At 53.8% G+C, this 17,137-nt stretch overlaps 1 protein-coding gene across 2 annotated transcripts in view; it reads right to left on the reverse strand.

Annotated features, from left to right (window-relative positions):
- TNFRSF1B (TNF receptor superfamily member 1B) overlaps window positions 1-17,137 on the reverse strand; it is a 42,513-nt gene that overhangs the window by 2,718 nt on the left and 22,658 nt on the right. For both annotated transcript variants that reach the window (XM_033228308.1, XM_033228307.1), the window contains exons 3-9: window positions 15,577-15,705; window positions 14,882-15,031; window positions 14,326-14,419; window positions 13,757-13,992; window positions 12,860-12,937; window positions 12,275-12,309; window positions 4,335-4,542 (exon numbers count right to left, since the gene is read on the reverse strand). In XM_033228308.1, coding sequence (XP_033084199.1) covers window positions 4,335-4,542; window positions 12,275-12,309; window positions 12,860-12,937; window positions 13,757-13,992; window positions 14,326-14,419; window positions 14,882-15,031; window positions 15,577-15,705 — 930 coding nt within the window. The remainder of the gene's footprint in view (window positions 1-4,334; window positions 4,543-12,274; window positions 12,310-12,859; window positions 12,938-13,756; window positions 13,993-14,325; window positions 14,420-14,881; window positions 15,032-15,576; window positions 15,706-17,137) is intronic.

A 17,137-nucleotide genomic window follows, 5' to 3' on the forward strand; every position in this document is an offset into this window, starting at 1 on the left:
GAATAGCATCACCACCTACCCAGCCCCAATCACCCCAGAGATGGGAGGAGCCAATGATATAAAACAGATGTCTACTTGGGAGGCCAAGTGTATAGGATCGCTTGAGCCCAGGAGTTCAAGACCAGACTGGGCAACATAGTGAGACCCTGTCTCTTCTGTCTTTTTTTTTTTTTTGAGACAGAATCTCAAAAGAGTGTGGTGTCACTCTCAAAACTCACTGTGACCTTTGCCTCCGGGCCTCAAGTGATCCTCCCATCTCAGCCTCCTGAATAGTTGGGACTACAGGCCACCACATCCTGCTAATTTTTTTGTAGGGACGGGGTTTTGCCAGGTTGCCTGGGTTGGTCTCAAACACCTGACCTCAAGGAATCTGCCTGCCTTGGCCTCCCAAAGTGCTGAGATTACAGGTGTGAGCCACCGTGCTCGGCCTCAAACTTAACTCTTGATTCTACTCCCATCTCCCATCCAACCCACTCCTCCTCATCACAGTTCTCATTGCTGCCATCCACCCAGCTACTTGGGCCCAGAGCCTCGGACCCGTCTTTCTCCCATATCACACACCCATCCGTCATTCCTGCCTTGTCTCCCTTCAAAAGATGACATCTCTGCCAGGCACGGTGGCTCACGCCTATAATCCCAGCACTTTGGCAGGCCAAGGCAGGTGGATCACCTGAGGTCAGGAGTTTGAGACCAGCCTGGCCAACATGGTAAAACCCCATCTCTACTCAAAATACAAAAAAAAAATAAATTAGCTGGGTATGGTGGCAGGTGCCTATAATCCCAGCTAGTCGGGAGGCTGAGGCAGGAGAATCATTTGAACCCTGTGTGATTCAAGTGATTCAAGGGGTGTGATTCAAGGGGTGTGGAGGTTGCAGTGAGCCAAAATCACGCACTTCACTCCAGCCTAGGCGAAAGAGCAAAACTCCATCTCAAAAACAAAAACAAAAGATGACTTCTACAAGGGTCACCTGCCCTGCTGCTTCATGGTGCAGTGAGCTATGGAAGCCTCCGCCCACTCCCATCTGGATGGCTGTGAACAGGCTTCGACCCTGCCCCACTGAAATCTGATTCCCATCAGCAGCCAGAGCTGGCCCTTGAACTTGGCAGATCACCTCCTTGGGGGCTCAAAAACCCACAGTCCTCACCACAGCCTACCAGGCCCTGTCTGATCCCGAGCCTGCCTTCTCCTGCCCCCTCTCCTGCGGCTCCAAGACCTTGATGGGGCTCCTTCCAGCCACACTCCCCCCTGCTACAGCCCCTTGAGCCCTTCAGGTCCCCTGGGCTTTTGCACAGGCTGCTCCCTCAGCCTAGAGAGCTCTTCTCTAGTGCTCAGGCCTTAGCTCAAAGGCCACATCCTCCACGAAGCGCGCCCCGCCCCCTGGCCTCCCTCTCTAGAGACATTTACTTCCCATCCTATCCACCACTCTCTGGGTCCCTCCCCATTTCTGTGATCTCCAGGGTCCCGAGCTCCTGGGGTCCCCAACCAGACTCTCAGCCCAGGAGGGCAGGGACTTTTTTTTTTTTTTTTAATAGAGACAGGGGTCTTGCTATGTTGCCCAGGCTAGTCTCGAACTCCTGGGCTCAAGTGATCCTCCTGCCTTGGCCTCCTGAAGTACTGAGATTACAGGCATGAGCCACCTTGCCTGGCCAGACCAGGAACTTTTTGATCGTTCCTTGCTGTGTTCCTAGTGCCTGTAACAGGGAAAAGTCTACGGGTTTTTTTGTTGTTGGTGGTGGTAGTGGTGGTGGTGATGTTTTTAAGTGAATTTGATTACCAACATTAAAATTCAGGCATTTACATTTAAAAATCTGGATTTATGGCTTCCCTCGGGAGCCAGATGCAGGAGATCCGGCCAAGGTGAGCCCAAGTTTTGCCTCACCTTCCCGCCTAGCCTCTGTGGGCGGCTGAGTTTTCTCACCGGTTGGGGAGGCACAGGATGGTGGGTTTCCTGAGATGAATGTGAGGGGACTGGCATACAGTAGCCCCCTCAGAAAATGAACGTTGCTGCTACTGTTGCTGCAGAGGCCTGCTGAGTGCCCTCACCCCAGCCTGGTTCCCCCTAACTCCAACTACTCGGGCAGCCGGGAGGCGGATGGAGCTGGCAACCTGCTGTGCTCAAAACAGCCTCCAAGCAGATGGTTGGGGAGGAGGGCTGAAATCACAGGGCCGGAAGGAAATTTCCACCGAGCCTCCACAGCACCCAAATGTCACCCAAAGTCACCATGGCCTTTGCACATCGAGCATGAGACATTGCGGGGGTGGATGGGGGACCACGAAGGGGCACAACCCTGGGGTTTACAGGTTCCCACAGTGGAGGGAGGTGTTGGGGCGGGGAGGGAGAGATGTAGAGGGCAGAGGCCAGGGAAATGGGTTGGGGGACTCTGGAGAAGGAGCACAGAGCAGAAGGGGCAGAGGGGAGAGGGGAGGGCAGACATGGTCAGGGCTCCACTCTGGGCCACGGAGGGAGCCACACCAGGTGTAGCAAAGAAATCAGAAAGATGGGTCGGGAGTGTTGGTTCACGCCTGTAATCCCAGCCCTTTGGGAGGCAAGATGGATCACCTCAGGTCAGGATTTCGAGACCAGTCTGGCCAACATGGTGAAATCCCATCTCTACTAAAAGTACAAAAATTAGCCAGGCGTGATGGCACATGCCTGTAATCCCAGCTACTCAGGAGGCTGAGGTGGGAGGATCACTTGAACCTGGGAGGCGGAGGCTGCAGTGAGCAGAGAAGTAAGCCAAGACTGCGCCACTTAACTGTAGCCTGGGTGACAGAGCGAGACTCCATTTCAAAAAAAAAAAAAAATCAGAAAGACGAATCCAAGAACTGGGCAAAGACTCAGAGTTCATAATTGGAGCACACTCATTCACTCATTCAACAATGTTTAGGGCCCCTGCTCTCTTCCGGGCACTGACCCAGGTCCTCCCACAGGAAGTTCTCAGGCTGGAGTGAGGAGCACTGATGAGACGTCCCACCAAGGATGCTGGGGGCTATGACGGGGCAAACAGAAATGGGCAAGTCAGCTCCTGTGGGCAGTTGGGGACAGGTAGGAACAGGTGTTGCGGGCAGGGGTGGCATGAGTGCAGGCAAGAGGCAGGGGCGCAGTGAGCTGGGGAGCAGCCAGGGGTGAGTGAGGCTGTGTGGTGGGAGCTGCAGCCATCAGTCCCACCTGGAGGCAGCCCAGAGAGAGCCTGATCCTGGTCTGGTGCCCAGCTGAGCAGAGTGTCACTCATCTCTCACCAGCCCTGGCAAGGAGGCGCCATAGCTAACCTCTAGGTGAAAAAACCAAAGCTTGGCAGAGTTAAGCATCCCGCCCAAATTCTTATGCCACCAGAGTGGCCGGGCAGGGATCTGAGACTGACCCAAGTTCATGGTCATTCCCTGAATTCTCACTGGCTGGCGCTGCCAGGTAACAGGGAGAGAGGCACAGGCCAGCAGACCCTGTACAGGAGCCCCTCCAGTGTGGGCCCTAGAGACGCCAACCAGGAGTGACATCTGTCATAGACTAGGTCCAGGGCAAAATGCAGCCTGCATTAATGGGACACGAGCCCCACAGTCCCAGCGTCTCAGACCCAAAGAGACCCAGCAACAAGCTGCAGTGAGTGGAGCCCATTCCTCTGCCAATCCCAGGGCTCTGGAGCCTGCCAGCCTAGCAGTGAGTCTGGTTCTTCTGTTTACTAGCCGTGTGCCCTTGAAGAAGCTGTTTAACCTCTCTGGGGCTCAGTTTCCTCATCTGTAAAATGGGATAACAACAATAACTATCTCTCAGCATTGACGTGCAGGTCAATTTGATGCATGTAAAGTGCCCAGCATAGTGCCTGCTGTACCGTAGCCTTCCGTAAGTAGAAGCGATTGTTGTGATTAGTTATTAGTAGCTGGGCTGTGTTGGGCCTGCGGATACAGGGATGAACGAGGTGATCCAGGCTCACCAGGTGTCCCATAAACTGGTGAGGGAGACAGGAGGAAAAGACAGTGTCTGTACACGCAGCCTGACAGTCCTGTCAAAGGGAGGCCAGGGCGTGGTGAGCCCGGAAGAGCAGCCGGTCCAGCTGGGGGTGGTGGTGGGGATGGGGTTTCGGGAAAACTCCTCTCCCAGATACTGGGGACTTGAACAAGCTGGGGTTGTCCCACAGAAGGAAGGATGTTCAGGTGATAGGCCCAGCACGGGCAAAGGCGGGAGGGAACTTGGGTTCAGCGAACCAAAGGAAGTTCCCTGTGGCTCAGGCCTCGTCCCACTCTGCGGGGAGGCTCAGGAGGAGATGGCTAAGACAGAAACCAGGTGAGAAAGACCAAGGAGGGTCGGGATGAAGCCAGATGTGCTCCCACCTCTTACCTGAGCTCCCGGTGCTGGCCCGGGCCTCCCCAGCCCCACTGGCCTTCTCCGCGCCTGGTGCCTGCGGCTGGTTCTGAGTGGGCGCCCTTCTGTCCAATGCGCTGGCCGAGCTCTCCAGGGAGCTGTTGCTGGAGCTCGGCACTGTGGTCAGCAGGTGCTGTTGCTCGGGGCCCTGTGCACCCCGGGCCTTATCGGCAGGCAAGTGAGGCTGGATGGGCGGGGGGTGGCAAGGGAGAGCAGTCAGCCCACCAGCCAGCCCCTTCTTCCCCTCCTCCTTCCCACTGCCATCCGCATCTCTTGCCATCAGCACTTCTCAGTTTACATGACGCTTCTGCCCACCCTTGCACGTTCTTTCCACACACAGCACTTTTTGGGAGGTGTGATTCTCCGTGGTTTCTGTGTTTCTGTGTTCGCACCCAGCTGCTCTATTACAGTGAGTGTCCTATGAAGGCAGAGACCACCTGGCCCTGTTTACCAAATAGTCTTAGAGGTGGGGCAGGATTTTCATCCTTATTTTGCATAAGAGAATAGAAGGAATTCACCCCATCTGCACAGGGAGATGTGGCCCAGCCTAGCAACCAAGTGTGTGGACTCTAAACCCAGACCACGCAGTGCAAATCATGACTCTACCACTCACTTGCTGTGTGACCTTAGACAAGTTACTTAACCTCTCTGTGCCTCTTTTTGTTTGTTTGTTTGTTTAATCTATAAAGGGAGAATAATAACCTACCTCATAGGGTTGTTGTGAGGATTAGATGACTGAATATTTGTAAAGTGCTTAAAACAATGCCTATTACATAGTAAACTCCATACAAGAGATTGTTAAATCAGAAGTAGGCAAATGACTACCCAGGGACCCAGTCCAGCCTGCCACTAAGAACGGTTTTCACTTTTATTTTTTTGAGACAGGGTCTCACCCTGTTGCTCAGGCAGGAGTGCAGTGGCACAATCATAGCTAACTATAGCCCTCCATTTTCCAGGCTCAAGTGATCCTCCTGCCTCAACCTCCTGAGTAGCTGAGACCACAGGCACGTGCCACTTCCCCTGGCTAATTTTTTTGTTGTCGATCGTTTGTAGAGACAGGGTTGTGCTATGTTGCCCAGGCTGGTCTTGTACTCCTGGGCTCAAGCCGACTTCCTACCTTGGCCTCCCCAAGTGCTGGGATAACAGGCGTGCACCACCACACCCCAGTGGTTTTCATGTTTTAAATGGTTGGAAAAAAATGTTTAAGAATAATTTGTGGCCAGGCATGGTGGTTCATGCCTGTAATCCCAATACTTTGGGAGGCTGAGGCAGGCAGATCACCTGAGGTTGGGAGTTGGAGACCAGCCCGACCAACATGGCGAAACCCCATCACTACTAAAAATACAAAATTAGCTGTCGTGGTGGCGCATGCCTGTAATCCCAGCTACTCAGGAGGCTGAGGCAGGAGAATTGCTTGAACCTGGGAGGCAGAGGTTGTGGTGAGACAAGATCGAGCCACTGCACTCCAGGCTGGGCAACAAGAATGAAACTCCATCTCAAAAAAAGAGAATAATTTGCGACACATGGAATGATGGGAAGTTCAAGAAGTTCAAGTTTGGGTATCCAGTAGTACAATTAGATCAGAATACCCACTCTCAGTTGGGTGTGTGCTGTCTATGCAGGTAGCTGCTTTCCTGTCACAGAGGCAGGTTTGAGTAGCTGTCACTGAGACCATACAGCCCACAAAGCCTGAAATTCCTACCATCTGGCCCTTTACAGAGAAAAAGTGCAGACCCTCGTGCTCAGTCAAGCACTCCGGGGCGGAGAGCACTCACATCTGAGACCCTCTGCTGCACTGCCTCAGCCTCTTGTTCCAGAGTCCGCCCACAGGCTGCTCTGCAACTTCCCCGATGTCTTCTTCCCGTAGAATAATAACAATAATAATATTAGCTGACATTTGAGTACCACTCAATGCCATGCACTCTACCTAAGTCCCTCCCGACACTATCTATATTGATTCTTCCAACAGCCCAGTGTTATCCTTGCTTTGTGGAAACTGAAATACAGAGAGGTTGAGTTACCTGCCCAAGGTCACAGTTAGGACATACTATGGCTGGGCTAAATCCCATAGTGCCTTCCCTGGGTGTCTGGGGTTTCAGCTCTGGAGGCTCAAGGCAAAGTCCCCATTTCCAGAAACCCACACTGGAGTAAGGCTGGAAATTCCTCTCCCAGGCTGCTATCTGTTCCCACTGACTGGCCAGCACTCACGCCCTTGCCTTGGAGTTCTGGGCGACTGCTGATCGCAGAAAAAAAAGGAGATGGCAGGGACCACGTTCCTAACAGCTGCCCTGGCCCCCTGGCCTGCCTAGGATGAAAACAAGGGTCCCAGGCAGAAGGAGGGTAGAGATGAGTGAAGGGCTAATGGAGCTTGCCAGCACTGCAGTGGGAGGTGAGAGCAGGGGTGGAGTGAGCAGCGCAGGTGCCCCAGCGCCCCCAGGAAAGGCTGAGACCTCCTGCCTCCCTCCAGAGGGAGCTACAATTCCAGATGTGGTCTGAGAACAGCTGTGAGTACCAGGGTCCTCTCTGTCCAGTCACTGCAGCCCCCGGCTCCCATGGCTTCTCGGACACCTGAGCACCACCTGCACCCTCAATTCCCCGAGGCCAGCCCACAGCCTCTCACTCAGGACTGGAGGGATCCTGTGCAAGCCGTCCCCAAGAGGCCACGGAGGCCCAGAGAGTGCGTTCTGTGCTCAGGATCACACAGCTGGCCCATGGCAGGAGCAGGACAAGCCCAGACCAGCTTCCCCAGGAACCCCCGCACCCTCCCTGGGCTGGGTCCCCCAGTTTTGGAGAGAGGGAGGGCATTGCAAGTTCATGCTGAACCTCCGCCCAGGTGGTCTGACGCTGGTCACTGCCCACGACCACCCCCCAGCCCTGCTCTGAGCCTGGAAGGGGAGGAGAAGCAATCAAGTGTCACTCCTCACAAAACCCCACAGAAGGGGTTTTTCTGGCCTGTGCCCCACCCCCTCTGCTGCTGGCTATAGCCACGCAGAACAAAAACCCCCAAAGGTCACGGCCACCTCCCTCCTCCCAAGCCACAAGTTGCAAAGTTCAAGCAGCCCCAGGTGGTGCAGAAGCAGGCTGAGTCCTGTTCCTTGGGCTGGGACCCCAGTAGGGCCGAGTACTGAGGAGCCTCATTCAAAATACAGGATCCCGGGGCCAGGTGTGGTGGCTCACACCTGTAATCCCAGCACTTTGAGAGGCTGAGGCAGGCGAATCACGAGGTCAGGAGATCGAAACCATCCTGGCTACCACGGTGAAACCCCGTCTCTACTAAAAATACAAAAAATTAGCTGGGCGAGGTGGTGGGCGCCTGTAGTCCCAGCTACTAGGGAGGCTGAGGCAGGAGAATGGCGTGAGCCCGGGAGGCAGAGCTTGCAGTGAGCCAAGATTGCGCCACTGCACTTCAGCCTGGACGACAGAGCAAGAATCTGTCTCAAAACAAACAAACAAAAAAAAAAAACACACACACACAGGATCCCAACCAGCCAGCCAGTCAGCCAGCACCCTCAGCTCCCAGCTCCTCCTGGCCCAGCCCCGCTGGGCAGAAGCAGAGACCCAGCAGAGCCATAGGCCAGGTCCTCCAGGTTCCTGCTGGGTCCGTCTGTTTGTGTGTTCACAAGGCTCACACACCTGTATCTACAGGCATGAGGGTACGAAGCATGCACACGTGTGTCTATGTTAGGGGACGTGTGTGCATCTCTGTGAGTGAGGTAGTGAGTGTGTGTGCTGGGGTGGCGAGGAGAGACACTCCTAGGTTTGCGTTCCAGGCTGCTCTCATTAGCTATGACACACTGGGAAAGTTACTAACTTTTCTGGGCCCACGATTCCTGGGCCATATAATGGGGGCAAGAATCATACTGCCTGCATGTGGCAGCATGGCTATGAGAATAAAGAACGCTGGGCACAGTGCCTGGCATCCATTCAACACCTGATAAATGTTTGTGCCTGTTATCAGATATGGGTCCGTGCATGAGTGTGTCCGTGGAGGTGATTGTGGGTAAGCTCACATGTTAGTGTTTTGTTTTGTTTTGTTTTTGAGACGGAGTCTCCCTCTGTGGCTCAGCCTGGAGTGCAGTGGTGCGATCTCGGCTCACTGCAAGCTCCACCTCCCAGGTTCACGCCATTCTCCTGCCTCAGCCTCCCGAGTAGCTGGGACTACAGATGCCTGCCACCATGTCTGCCTAACTTTTTGTATTTTTAGTAGAGATGGGGTTTCACTGTGTCAGCCAGGATGATCTCGATCTCCCGACCTCATGATCCGCCCGCCTCAGCCTCCCAAAGTGCTGGGATTACAGGCATGAGCCACCGCGCCCAGCCACATGTTGGTGTTTTCTAAACAAAGGGACGCCAATGTCCCCCATGCCCTGGGCGTTCTTTCTGTGGTAGGAGGAGCAGGTGGGTGCTGAGTCTACACTCTAAGCCCAGCAGCCCAGCTCAAGGGGACTCTCCACTGGCCTCTTAGCAGGAGTAGCTGCTGGTTGAGGAGTAGGGTAGGACACGGGCATAAACCTGATTAAAACCTGGGCTATGCCACTCACCTAATGATCTAATCCTACAGGAGAAATGGAACCTCCCTGAGTCTCAGTTTCCTCCTCTGTAAAATGGGGCTAATGATGCTCTCTGCCCCACAGGGATGTGTGGGGACTCAGTCACAAAGAGCCTGGCAGGGCTCAGCCAGGGCTGTGCTGGGACAAGCTCAGGCCTGTGCAGATTTCTTCCCAACTCCATATTCAGGAAGGTCTTGGGAGTTTGAAACTGGCTACAGTGGGAGTGTTTATACCACAGAAATTAGCAAACACCACAAATCAGGGTTTGGGGTTTTTTTTTTCCCCTGCTAGACACACCACCGGGTACTCAACAAATACTTGAGTCACTCACATTCAGTGAACACTGAAAGCAATAGTGAAAGGAAAGGGGCCAAGCGCAGTGGCTCACACCTATCATCCCAGCACTTTGGGAGACTGAGGTGCACAGCTCACTTGATTTCAGGAGTTCAAGACCAGCCTGGCCAACATGGCAAAACCCTGTCTCTACTAAAAATATAAAAAGTAGCCAGGCATGGTGGCGCACACCCATAGTCCCAGCTACTCGGGAGGCTGAGTGGTGGGATGACCACTTGAACCCAGGAAGCAGAGGCTACAGTGAGCCAAGAGGGTGCCACTGCACTCCAGCCTGGGCAACATAGCTGAAAAAAAAAAAAAAGAAAGAGAGAGAGAAGAAGAGAAGAGAAGAGAAGAGAAGAGAAGAGAAGCGAAACGAAAAGAAAAGGAAAGGAAAGGAAAAGGGAAGCAGAGGCTGCTGGGCCACACCCAGGACATCTTCAGTGCACAGAGGATTGGGAAACGCTTGGTGGGGAAAGGGAAGGCGACAGCTGGGCTGCTATGGAAGAGCTTGGGGGAGACACCTGCTCCACACATGCCACCAGGCGTCAACCGTCAGTGTCACTGAATTGAAGCTGGAGAAAGGGAGCAGCGAAACTCACTCGCTGGGGAATGAGAAAGTTTCCTCCCCACTGAAATACTGTAGGGCAGGGCAAAGAGCACTGAGATGGGAGTCCAGAGATGACACATTGCAGTGTGACCTTGAGCAACTCAGTTTTCCTCCCTGCATCTCTTTTCTTGTCACCAAAATCAGGGGATGAAATCAGTCTATCTGATTCCAAACACTCGGTGTAAACTTCAGGCATTGGGCGCCCCAGGGCTGAGCTGTTCCCTCGAGCAGTGGTTCTCCACTGGGGGTGATTCTGCCCCCCAGGGGACACTTGGCAATGTCTGGAGAATTTTTGGTTGTCACCACCGGAGTGTGAATGTGGCTGGCATGTAAGTAAATAAAGGCCAAAGATGCTGCTGAGTAGCATGGGACAGCCCCCACAACTAAGATATTTTATTTATTTTAATTTAATTTTTTTTTTTTTTTGAGATAGAGCCTTGCTCTATTGCCCACGCTTGAGTGCAGTGGTGTGATCTCAGCTCATTGCAACTTCCACCTCCCAGGTTTAAGCGACTCTCCTGCCTCAGCCTCCCAAGTAGCTGAGACTACAGGCGCACACCACCACGCCCAACTGATTTTTGTGTTTTTAGTAGAGATGGGGTTTTACCATAATGGCCAGACTGGTCTTGAACTCCTGACCTCAAGTGATCCATCCACCTCGGCCTCCCAAAGTGCTCATTACAGGCATGAGCCACCATGTCCAGCCAAGATCTTTTTAAAAATATTTATTTTATTTTATGTTGTTTAGGGATAGGGTCTCACTGTGTTTCCCAGGCTGGTCTTGAACTCCTGGACTCAAGAAATCCTCCCACCTTGGCCTCCCTTAAGTAAGATGTTGTCTCAAATATCCATGAGGTTGAGAAACTCTTTCTCTACCTGCCCCTGAGGTCGAGAAAACTCATCGGACTCTGTTTTCTCATCTATTAAATTGGGTAAAAAACCTGCCCTGCCTACCAGGTGCAAGGCTGTGACAGACCCATGTTCTGGCTCACCCCATACCCACTTCCGACCCCCCTCCCTTGTCCTCCTCCTCCATAGAGACTGGAAAAGCAAAGCACCCTCTTCCCCAGCTTCCCTTGCAGCTATGGGTGGTCATGTGACACAGTCTGGTCAGTGAGATGAAAGAAGTCTACCCAGGGCTTCTGGGAAGGTGTCTGATTTACTGATAAGGGTGCCATGGCTGGCCTGGCCACCTGCCCCTTCTTCCCACCTCAAACTTAGAGGTGACATATGAAGTGATGATCACCATCTTATGACATGAGGCCACAAACAAGAGAACAAAAGTCAACACACCAAAGATGACAGAGCCTGGGGTCCTGCTGGCACCATGCAAGGGGACAGTGGAGGCCATTCCAGCAGACACCAACCCTTTGACTTCTTACAATGCAAGAAAAATAAAGCCCTTTTTTCTAAAGTCACCTGTAGGTTTGGGGTTACTTGCAGCCAAATGCCTTCCTGATAGAGAATGAATGAAATACTATGATATGACACTGTTGGTCTGTCTCTAACAGAAAGCCTTCACAGGCCCTACTTTATAAAACAGATCAAAGGTGAGTTGCTTTGGGAGGACCCAGGGCCCAGCCCCACAATCTCTACCTCAAACCTGAGAGATGACCACTTCCCCCACACCCAAGGGCCCTCTGTGGCACACTGGGCTACCCCAGAATTCAGTCTGAAAACCACTGCTCTCTAGGGCCGGGCGCGGTGGCTCAAGCCTGTAATCCCAACACTTTGGGAGGCCGAGGTGGGCGGATCACGAAGTCAGGAGATCAAGACCATCCTGGCGAACATGGTGAAACCCGTCTGTACTAAAAATACAAAAAAAATAGCTGGGCGTGGTGGCAGGCGCCTGTAGTCTCAGCTACTTGGGAGGCTGAGACAGGAGAATGGCGTGAGCCCAGGAGGCGGAGCTTGCAGTGAGCGGAAATCTCACCACTGCACTCCTGCCTGAGTGACAGAGTGAGACTCCGCCTCAAAAAAGAAAAAAGAAAACGAAAAAGAAAATCACTGCTCTCTGAGAAAGCACTCTGTAAACACAATGGAGGCAATGAGAAACATCATTGTCAGCTGACCGAATGGCACCACCCTGCAAGCTGGATCGAGCAGACACAACCCCCATTTCATGGTAAGGAAGTAGCCATAGAGAAATTTCACACCTGCCCAAGGTTGCACTGTGGGTCCACGACCATGTGCCTGCCATGAACGCCACGAAGGCCTCTGCTCTGCCGGGGCATTTCACACTCACAGCCTGTTAGCCCATGGAGGGCTGCCTGACTCCCCGGCCTTTCCTCCACCTCCCAGAGCTCTGCACACCTCCTGACACTGGACAGACAATGGCAGAATTCACTGCTTCCTCTGTGACAGCCCAGCCCTCCAGGAAGGAGACCCAGGGAAGAGCGGGAGAGGGCAGTGGAGACACTCACCACCTTGGCTTCTCTCTGCAGGCACAAGGGCTTCTCTATAAAGAAGAGAAGGGACAAGTAAGCGAGAGTGACTTCCTCAGGCACATCCGTCCTAAGTAGGAGGGCAGTGTATGGCCCAATAGAAACAGCAGAGAGGCCCAGCCCTGCAGGGAGCAATTGCCTACCAGACAAGGTCCACAAAAGCCCCACCCAACTCTAGCTGCCACCACCCCAACCATTCTCCAGTCCCCCATCTGTGCCACCCACGCCTCCACTGAGGATGCGTGTCCTTCCCTGAACAGACTCCGCCCATCGAGATCTTACCCACCTCAGAGATCAGCTGCTGCAGGAAGCCCGAATCCCCCAGGCTTCCTGGATAGGAATCCTGAACTCCTACCCTTTGGAAAACCCTGATCACCCCTTGCCTTTTAGTAATTAAGTTAGCAGAGGTGCCTTCCGCCCCAGGTCCTAAGCTCCTACAGAACAAGGACCCCCATATCCAGTTCTGTCTGACCCCTAAGGCTGTGCCCGGTGCTGGACTCACAGGAGGCACCCCACAAAAGCTTCCTGAACAAGTGGATGAAGGAAGGAAGGATAGACTCTTACTTTTCACCTGGGTCATGATGACACAGTTCACCACTCCTATTATCAGTAGACCCAAGGCTGTCACGCCCACAATCAGTCCTAGAAAGAAAAGAGAAGCTCAGACAGCTACAGAAAACAAACTAAAATGTACCAGGGGCCAGCCAGGCAAGCCAGGGACCCAAGGTGCTTCGGGTCATTGCAAGTGAGGGGCGAGTCTAGCCGGAGGTTCTCAAATCCAATTATAAAGCCTAAGGGCCACCAGTTTGAGAACTCTGGCCTGATACAGTTGTAGCCCCAGAATGGAAGCCCTGGAGGTGATCTGGCCCAGCCCGCTGTCTTCTCAGCCTAATGGGCTCATCAGAAACAGCAGCAAGAAGACCATCTGCATATTCAGGCGAATTGCTGACCCCATCTCTCCCCTATCCAGGGATTTTGTTTTGTTTTGAGATAAGGCCTCACTCATCGCCCAGGCTGGAGTGCAGTGGCGTGATCATAGCTCAATGCAACCTCAAATTCCAGGCCTCATGTGATCCTCCCGCCTCAGCCCCCTGAGTAGCTGAGACAACAGGCACCATCCCACCCAAATAATTTTTTAATTTTTTTTATAGAGATGGAGTCTCACTATGTTACCCAGGCTGATCTCGAACTCTTAACCTCAAGCAATCCTCCTGCCTCCTTGGCCTCCCGAAGCCCTGGGATTACAGGTGTGAGCCACTGCATCCGGCCCACCCACTTAGGGCTTTTGAATGAGAGCACCAGGAGTGGGGAGAAAGCAGTCTCACTGCCACCTGTATCCCAGGACAGGGCACAGGGTCCAGCCCACCGTGGGCTCTCAGTAAAACCATGGGAGAGGGAGAAAGAAAGACAGAAAGACAGGCAGACAGAAGGAGTGAATGAATGAGCCTTCTTGTGACTTACCAACTGGAAGAACGATGTCGCCAGTGCTCCCTTCAGCTGGGGGGCTGGGGCCCATCGGGAGCAGGAAGGAGGTGCCTGGAGCGGTGCTGGGTCCTGGAGTTGGCTGCGTGTGTTGGGATCGCGTGGACACTGGCTGGGGTAAGTGTACTGCCCCTGGGGCCATGCTCCGGGTGGGGGATGTGGACGTGCAGACTGCATCCATGCTTGCATTCCCAGGGATGGCCACCACGTTACAGCTGGAGGAGGAGGACTCTTGGTCAGTAGGCAGCAGAGGACAGAGTGGCTGGGGTGGTTGGGATCACTCACGGGTCCCAGCAGGCAGGATAGGAGAGTGACGACGTGTGCCCTCTCTGAGGACCACCCCCTCCCTCCCCCACCTCCCCGTGCACCCACCCAGTCCTGCCTTCTAGGGCAAGGTCCTGCTCACTATGCCATTTATTCTGGGACCCTCCCTCAGATAAAACAATCTGGACAATGGTGGCTGGTGAGCTACTCTGTGTCCTGGACCCACAGTCACCCAGGGACAGCCCCTCCCTGCTCCTCCAGAACCAAAGGACTCAGCTACTCACATCTGGTGGGGCCTGCAAATATCCGTGGATGAAGTCGTGTCGGAGAATGTCCCCGGGGCGCAAGGCTTGCACACCACGTCAGATGTTTCAGTTCCTTCAGGGAACAATCCGAACTTGTCAACCACTCAAACACTCTGCGGGACAGCTGGGCCTTGGCACTAGATCCCTGGGAGTAGTCTGAGGGGCCCAAGAACCTCTGTCTGTACCTCCATCCCTTAAACACACACAGATGCCTGTACACACATGCACACGATTGGGCTGTAGAGTTATGTGAGTTCATCTTCTTGTACCATCACATAACTTTCCTAGCTTAGGGCTCGGTCTGATCCATCTCTGGGTCCTCTGGTTCCAGTACCTAAGAGGTGCCTAATAAGGAGTGCTGGCAGGAAGAATAAAGGGTGGACAGGTGGACAGACTGATGGGTAGCAAGCACCTGGCCACCACTAACGGTGTTCCCAGCTGGACTACTTAATGGGTTGATGCCCGTGACACTGCAGGGATGTCTACAAAGGAGAGGCCCAAGGGCGTCCCCAAGGACCTGAGCCCCACCCCATACCTGGTCTGGCTACGCCGAAGCCCGGGCGGCACTTGCGCAGCGGCGCGCACAGCCGGCAACCCTCCTGCTTGCTCAGCGCGCAGTACCAGCCGGGCCTGCAGGTGCAGATGCGGTTCTGTTCCCGAGTACAAGCTTGAGTTTCCACCTGGTCTAGAGCAGCGAGAGGGCAGCACAAGGTCACGCCTGACTCCGCCACACTCATGCTGCCCTCCCAGCCAGCCCAGCACTCCCAGACAGCTCTGATCTCCAGGAGGCTGATGGACCGCCTCAGCATGGGGTACACACAACACTGGGTAGAGTCCGGGAGCAGGACCTGCAGTCCTGCCACTCTCCGCAGTCCCGCTCCTCCCCCGCAGTCCCGCTCCTCCCTGCAGTCCCGCTCCTCCCGGCAGTTTTGCTCCTTCCAGCAGTCCTGCTCCTCGCAGCACGAGCATGGGCACCACTCTCCCACGCACCACCTCCTCAACCCTCACGTGGGCACAGTTCTCCCACCGCCTGCCCCGTGAGGCTGTGAAGAGGCTTTGGTGAGACAGAGGAGGGAAATGCCAGTGGTAAGGGTAAACGGTTGCACCTGTGCCACTTCCAACAACCAGCCTGGGGTAACTCCATACAGCTGGAAGCCAAAGAAGCTGGAGTAGCGGGGGGATGTTGGAGGCAGGGGTGTGAGGGCCCTCCCTTTCTCTGAACCTACTCACCAGAGCTACAGCGGGAGCCGCAGCTCAAGCACTCGGGAACCCAGTTCCAGAGCTGGGTGTATGTGCTGTCCTCACAGGAGTCACACACGGTGTCTGAGGTCTTGGTACAGAAAACTTTTGCGTGTTGGCCTGAGGAAGCAAGGGCCAGAGGTCTCAGCCGGGCGGGGCTTCTGCCAGGACCCTGGGCTTATCCACTGTCCCCACAAAGTCCAGCGTTCTAAAGCCCCGCTGGGAAGGCTATTCTGTGGCGTTCCAATTCCTCAGAATCATTTCCCATCTAGTATTGTACCACCTATCACGCCATTTCTGAACCCCGTATGCTCAAAAATAGATTCCTCTCTGCCTTTTCCAGATGCTTGAACCTCCACCTCTGGAGACCTATTATCAGTCAATCACACTTTAGTAAGAACTAGCTTGCCAGTTTCTTCCTTCTTGATAGATGGCTAACATTCTCCAGCTAGGGGCATGAATGACGGGGAACAGGTAGTAAGAATGTAGTCCCTGGTATCCTATCAAGGACAAGGGCATGGGCCTGGACAGCAGGCATGCCAGGGATGGGGAACACCAACGGAAACCTTTAAAAAAAGGTTGACTCAGTAATTTTTTTGAGACAGAATCTCGCTCTGTGGCCCAGGCTAGAGTGCAGTGGCACAATCTCGGCTCACTGCAACCTCTGCCTCTCAGGTTCAAGCAATTCTCCTGCCTCAGCCTCCCAAGTAGCTGAGATTACTGGTGCCTGCCACTATGACCAGCTATTTTTTGTATTTTTAGTAGATACGGGGTTTCACCATGTTGGCCAGGCTGGTCTCAAATTCCTAGCCTCAGGTGATCCACACACCTCGGCCTTTCTAAGTAACTTCTTAAAGAGATCCTTCCAGTTAATAAAAGAAAGAAGAGAGTCACACTCCCTGGGGTGTCTTAAAATGGCTAGGGATGGTGACAGGTCCTCATATGCCCACCTACATCTCAAGGTAACGGCTCAAAGCCCTCCATTGGCTCCCAGACAGAATAAAATCTAAACTCCTTACCATGGTCCCTGCTCACTCCTTCCTCCTCCTCCCCAACCATACTCGCCTTCGCTCATCCTGGGCCACACACGCTGGCCCTGCTTTTCCTCCAGCTCACCAAACAGGCTCCAACTTCAAGCCTTCGCACATGCTGTTGCTTCCTCCTGGCACACTGTTCCCTGTATACGTGCATGACCTGCTCCCTCACCTCCTGCAGGCCTCTGCCCAAATGTCACCTCTGCAGAGAGACCTTCCCAGACCACCCTGTGTAAAACACGATGTCCTGCTCTGTCTCCCCCACCTTACCTGACCTTGTCTTTCTACAGCACTTAGACAGGACCACACGTCTCCTAATTTATCTGTCTGCATCGCATTAAAATGCAGACTCCACGAGGGCAAGGATTTTGTCTGCTCTGCTCTCTGTGTATTCGCAGCACTCAGAACACACAGCAGATACCTTATAAACACGACATGAATGAATACAAATTAATAGATGGAGGGCACCGGGAGTCAGGCTACCTGGCTCCACCAACTGTGGCTGGGCCTCACGTCTA

The sequence above is a fragment of the Trachypithecus francoisi genome, unplaced genomic scaffold, assembly GCF_009764315.1.
Source record: "Trachypithecus francoisi isolate TF-2019V2 unplaced genomic scaffold, Tfra_2.0 Lachesis_group12, whole genome shotgun sequence".
Taxonomy (NCBI): Eukaryota; Metazoa; Chordata; class Mammalia; order Primates; family Cercopithecidae; genus Trachypithecus; species Trachypithecus francoisi.